General features: G+C 41.9%; 2 protein-coding genes across 2 annotated transcripts; one reads left to right on the plus strand and one right to left on the minus strand.

Annotated features, from left to right (window-relative positions):
- Positions 1 to 946: 946 nt before the first annotated feature.
- K460DRAFT_278793 (carbohydrate esterase family 1 protein) lies at positions 947 to 2,007 on the plus strand (the record flags this gene model as incomplete). Its single annotated transcript, XM_040928284.1, has 5 exons — positions 947 to 1,139; positions 1,220 to 1,340; positions 1,401 to 1,631; positions 1,693 to 1,733; positions 1,802 to 2,007. The coding sequence occupies 5 exons, from the start codon at positions 947 to 949 to the stop codon at positions 2,005 to 2,007; spliced, it is 792 nt and encodes a 263-aa protein (XP_040790245.1).
- A 71-nt stretch (positions 2,008 to 2,078) lies between these two features.
- On the minus strand, positions 2,079 to 3,773 carry K460DRAFT_280745 (FAD-binding domain-containing protein; the record flags this gene model as incomplete). The annotated part of the gene is made up of 2 exons (XM_040928427.1): positions 2,079 to 3,506; positions 3,591 to 3,773. The coding sequence occupies 2 exons, from the start codon at positions 3,771 to 3,773 to the stop codon at positions 2,079 to 2,081; spliced, it is 1,611 nt and encodes a 536-aa protein (XP_040790246.1).
- Between the last annotated feature and the right edge of the window lie 2,227 nt (positions 3,774 to 6,000).

The raw sequence follows: 6,000 nt of genomic DNA on the forward strand, positions 1-6,000 counted from the left end.
GTAAGAGGACCATGGAGCGGGGAGAGCGCATCCCTAAAACTCTCGTATTGATTTGTTTGCGGAAAATGTGGGTGCATGACCAGCAGAGTGATACTGTGGAGAATTATCAATTTGAAGAGTTCAGTGCAGATCAGTCAAGTGACGCCTGGAAGAATTTACCTCGGTATTGCGACAAAGAGTAAGTGTGGGGGTTCAACACGAAGAGAAGGCTTCTATAGGAGCTGCAAGGCTTAAATCATGCTCATGTCAATCAAACATGACATTCTATTTTGCTGGTTCCGTACGAACCAATTGCGATGATCATACTTAATATAGGGTGGCATGCAATACAGGGGCTAATTGCGGGGAATAGAGCCGGTATATTGGGTGCTGTCGGCATTTGCGATGATATCACCCATGGCTCAACGTCAGATAGAGTAACGCGCTTGTCAACTTTTCATCTTTTGCCGTACCTCTAATAACCTATCGTAATTTCAAGCCCTTCGGCATTGTAAACGTTATTTTAACCCGCTAGCTTTAGTGGCTACTATAACCTATCGCAACCACGGGCATGAACTAGCCATTGCCTGAGATCTCTCGCTTGTAGCTCGACCCCGTATACTATAACCATGTCTAGTGGGAGTCAAATATAGCCGGGTTATAGAAGGTTCACGTGGAGTTCATTCATATTCTAAATGAGCACTGGAAGAATAGCAATGATGTATTCAAATTAGAAAGCAGTGTGAGCTATGACCCCGTGGGCGGAGGAACGGATGTAGCCCTTATATGTTGCGCCCTGCTCTTCCGTAGGAAATCTTGATTTTGATTCATCTTCCAAACCGACCGTACACGGGCATTTGACAGAATGCAGTTTCTGACACTCTCGGCGCTTGCGGCGCTTGCCACTCTTGGTCATGCCCAGCTCAAACAGGTCACCGACTTCAAAAGCAGTCCCACGGCGGTGAAAATGTACTCCTACGTACCAAAGACTCTCACGAAGCCGGCACCCATCATCGTGGCAGTACACCACTGCCAAGGTTCTGCCTCGGGATACTCCAGCGAGTCACAATTGATGCCGCAGGCCGATAAGCACGGTATCATTTTAATCTATCCTAATTCGAAATCCGGAGGTGGCTGCTTTGATGTGGCTTCACAAGCGAGTAGGTCGCCTTCTACCTTAACCCCTAGAATGCAGAGTGCGAGGTTAATGTGGAGCATTGCTGATGAAAATCTATTGCAGCTCTGAAGCACGACGGCGGCGGCGACAGTCAAACAATTGCGAACATGGTCAAATATGCGGTAGACAACTACGGTGGTGATGCGAACAGGACTTATGTTGTTGGAACCAGCTCAGGTGCCATGTGAGTTTCTCTTCACTATCATCTCCATCAGGTATAATAGCTAATTCCCGGCGCCAAAAGGATGGCCAACGTGTTAGCTGGTGCCTACCCAGATGTGTTCAAGGCAGCTTCCGTGTACTCCGGGGTTCCAGATGGGTGCTTCGCCGTCTCAGGCTCGACCGCCACCCAGGACCCGCCAGGCTGGTCCAACTCGTGCGCAAATGGGCAGCTCACACATACCGCGAAAGAGTGGGGTGATTTGGTACGCGGATACTACCCGGGATATACCGGCTCTCGAACCAGGATGCAGATGTGCGTTTTATTCCCCATTATGCCACAATGGTGCCTGTCAAGCTAATACTGCCTGATGTAGTTTCCACGGAACTTCCGATAACACACTGCGATACCCCAACTGTAAGTTCTTTCACAAATATCTTATTCAGTAATAACATATCTGTATGATGCTGACTTGATTAAAATAGATGCGGAGCAGCTGAAACAGTGGTCGGATGTGTTGGCTCTTACTGCAAAGGTGGACAAGACCAATACCCCCCAGAGCGGGTATACGCAGACTATCTATGGCGATGGCACTACAACAACAGCACAGCTAGTAGGATACAGCGCTCAAGGTGTTGGCCATACTGTACCTCAGCACCCAGACATGGATATTGCTTTCTTCGGCATCTAGAATATAGAAATCGGTACATAACTACAAATGGCCATACTCGGGTGAGGTTGATGATGACGGGAGGAATAAGCCTACTGCAGCCACTTCTTATCCGGCGCCCCGTTTAGCTTGAAATATCCTGGCTGCAGTCTCTGAAACACCTCAGTAGGGTCATACTGCCTCGCTACGTGCCTCAGCCTGTGAGAATCCTCGCCATAGCTGCCAATCACATCCTGGAACTGGGATGCATAGTTCATATACAAGAAATCGTTCACCATGTTCCTTCTCTTCGCCTCATCTAGCATCTTCTGCACTATGTTCGCATTCGCCCTCAACACGCGTGCATCATCCTCTTTTTTGTCCCATCTTGTACTCAGATTTATGAGAAAAACAGGCCCATCTGAAGGTGTGAGGCCTAAGGTGTTCCCCCCGTTCTTTTGCATTTGCTTAAGTGTTGGGACGGAGATTATTTGCAAGGTGTTTGCGGGAATAATGCCAGCAACGTCGCGTAGCTTTGCGAATTCGTCAAACGAGGCGTTGAAGACGAATTCGACCATCTCTCTGTCGAGCTTGGATGATGCGGTCCAGAAAGTTTCACGGTAGCCCTTGGGATTACTGTTGTTGAGTTGCTGAGTGAAGTAGGCCAAGGTATCAAGTTTGGTGGTGTCAGCAAACGCGGGAATATTCCTGTACTCTTCAAATATGGGTGCGTCAAGGACAGGATCTGCATATTCGAGTTCTGCGATGGCGACTTTTGTTCCCGATGCTGCGTTCATGGTAATTGCAAGAAATTGCGCAGCTTTAGGGTCGTCCGCTGCATTGACGCCAAGGTTGACGAACGCATTAATGGCAGCAGGGAAGGAGGCGTTGAAGAACCGACGCTGGCCACCGAACATTTGCGGGCCGTGGGCGAAGGTTCTTAGATTAAAGTTTGTCACAATACCCAAGTTATTGCCACCACCTCTGAGGGCCCAGTAGAGATCTGGGTGAGAAGATGGGGACGCGTTAACAATGAGGCCAGATGCGGTAACGATGTCGAAAGAAGCGACGTTGTCGCATGCCCACCCGTACTGATTTGTGAAGTAGGAGATGCCACCGCCCGTTGTCAGGCCTCCAATGCCTATACCGGAGACGCGACCTCCTACTACGGCAAGGTGGTCTTTATCCAGCGTGGTGTATATATCGAACCAGAGGTTTCCAGGTTCGATAGAAGCGACCTTTTTGTCCTCGGAGAGACTAATCTGCTTCATCTTTTCAAAGCTGACGGTGATACCGCCATCAGCACTCGAAGCACCGGCGAATGCAGCATGGCCTCCACTTCTTACGGCGAAACGACATTGTGTGAGACGAGAGAGTAGTACTACTATAGAGACGTCGGCTGCTTTTTCAGGCTTGAAGACGCAGTGTGGTTTTGGCTCTTGTTGTTGCGACGACCAGAAGTACCTGATCACGGCGTCATATGCGGGATCTCCTTGGTATTCGACTTTGGTGTTCCCGAACGTGAGATTGAGCGACTTGCACTGGAGTGGGTTAGCGCTGGGGCGGAACAAAGTAACATGGCCATGGATGGGGTAGTATCTGCGACAGACACACGTCAGACTTACAGCAAGAGAACAACCACTAGAAAGAGACCGTCCCGCTAATCCCGCGACGTCAGGTATGACTGAGACATTCACTCCATGGTCTAACAAAGCCTGGGTGACATTGAAGTTCGGCGGCTCGAAGACATCCTGTGCCCAAATGCCTGCTGGTGTGAAGCCAAGCGTAGCAATTGGAGAGATGCGCATATTGTATGGCCCCAATAATACTTAATGTGAGGGTTGATTTCAATATTGGTAGACTGGATCACACGGGAGAGCACCGTGGTCGTACTGTAGGCCTGTGTATAGAAGCAAAACAGGCGGGAATTACCGGGCCCGTAGGAAAATAAAGATGACACTCCCTTGCTGACTGCTGGGCAGGACGGGGTATTGTACTGTTAAATTTCTCCGTGAATGGGTAGCCGCTCACCGGGACACGAAATTGGCATGTGTGCTGCATTGGAGGATGCGGGGCGGGAAATTTCCAGGTTTAGTGCGTGTGGCTGCACCTGCAAATTGTGCTACCGGTACAAGGTTGCGGCCAAGGAGATGCCAGCCTATGTGAGGAACAGGCCGTATTTCTGCCGCCTTTGGGCCGCCTTTTGGGTCAGTCCTTTGCGCGACTTTGATAAGCTGTGGTGGCATTACAAGGTAGCATCCGCTGCTGAGTACGCAAAGGAACAGCCCTGTTTCCACTTTCCGCCCCGTGGATAGGAAAGGATATTGCCGAGTAATTGCGGGGTGCTCGAATGGAGCCGGACATTTCGACTTATACGGAACATGTAATAAGGATATCGAACTCATTGTGAAGTCTCTTATACGCTATGGGCGATTTGCGCTGCATAATAGAGATGGGTCGAGTTATAAAGAGGTCGAAGTAAAGTTTGTCCCACAACCACAAAAAGCGGAGCATGGAGTTGGGGTGGATCCGTTGAACTATGTAAGCAGAATTGGGGGGGCAAGGGTAAGACTCTGGCCGCGCCTCCTCGCGCTTACTAGTAAAAAGCTAGTCCTAAATAAGTACTAGCGTGCTGCATAATTTCTAAAAGTAAATTACTTTTTTATTATATAGTTTTATATTAAGAATTTTAAAAATAATAAAAATGCAAAAGTAAATAAAAGTATTTATTTTATAATTTAAAATAAATAACAATTTTTAGAAAAAGGCTTAATGTATATAAAGTATATTAAAAACAAAAATAGTTAAAATTATAATTATTTTTTTATATACTTTTTAAGTACTGCGCATTCTTAAAAACTAAAATTTAAATTTTAATATAAATAAGCCTGCATTTTTTCTTAAAACTTTTTAAAAAAACTAAAAAAGCTAGTAAAGTTTTTTAAAAATATTAAGTATTTTAAAAACAATTGCCTATACCCCTAATTCTTGTATTATTTGCTATTAGAGTAATTCTTTATAGCTATTTTATATTTATTATAAAAAATATATTGCAGTTTCTATATCTAAAAATTAGAAAGATTAAAAATATAGCCTTAAATACTTATTTTTACTTTAGCTTAAAAAATATAAGCAGCATATATACAAGCCTTACCTGCTACTAGTTTTAAATATTAAATTTATATTAGCAAATATTATGCTATTTTTTGTAGTACCTAAAATATTAAAATAAAAAAAATAGTACTTATTTCTATTATTAATATAAAAGAGATAAAATATAATACTAAAATAGCATTAATATTTTAAAAGCAAAAGCTTAAAAGTACTAATATCCCCTGCTTATATAACAAAAAAATTTATACATTTAATTAAAAAAAAGCAAAATAAGTAAAAATAAGTTTCTTATTAGCTTTTATAAATAATATGCTTAAAAATTCTAATATATAAATAAATAGCTAAATTATAGTTATAGTCTGCAAGTGCACTAACTTCTATATTTCTAGTTTAAACTATTTTTTAGCATTATTAATGTCTAGTAAAAAAAGTCTTAAAGTGTCTAAAATTTTCTAAAAAAATAGTAATAACTTTAGTAGCTACTCTAATAACAAAAAGGCAAATATATAAATATAGTAAAATTAAGTCTAATTTTTTTATATTTATTTTAATAGGCAGCAAATAATATTTAAATATTTTTAATATAAATTAAGGAAGCTTATAAGTACTAAAGTTCTAAAAAAATAGAATACTTAGTTAAAAAAAATAAATAAAAAAAAAGCAATATTATAAAATAAATTAGTATATTTAAAAATATATACAGCAAACGCCTATAAATACAAAAAATGCATATATTAGATTTATTTTTATATATACTAGGCTAAGGCATACTAGCTAAAGCTTAAAAAAAACAGAATTGCTTAAAAAAAAAATCTAAACTTATAATACTCTAAAGCTAATTAATTGTTTAGTATAATTATAAAAGTATAAAAAGCAAATATACAAAAGAATAAGTTAAAAATATTAAAAAATAATTTTTTT

This window comes from Cucurbitaria berberidis (assembly GCF_010015615.1).
Source record: "Cucurbitaria berberidis CBS 394.84 unplaced genomic scaffold K460scaffold_2, whole genome shotgun sequence".
In the NCBI taxonomy this organism is placed as follows: domain Eukaryota; kingdom Fungi; phylum Ascomycota; class Dothideomycetes; order Pleosporales; family Cucurbitariaceae; genus Cucurbitaria; species Cucurbitaria berberidis.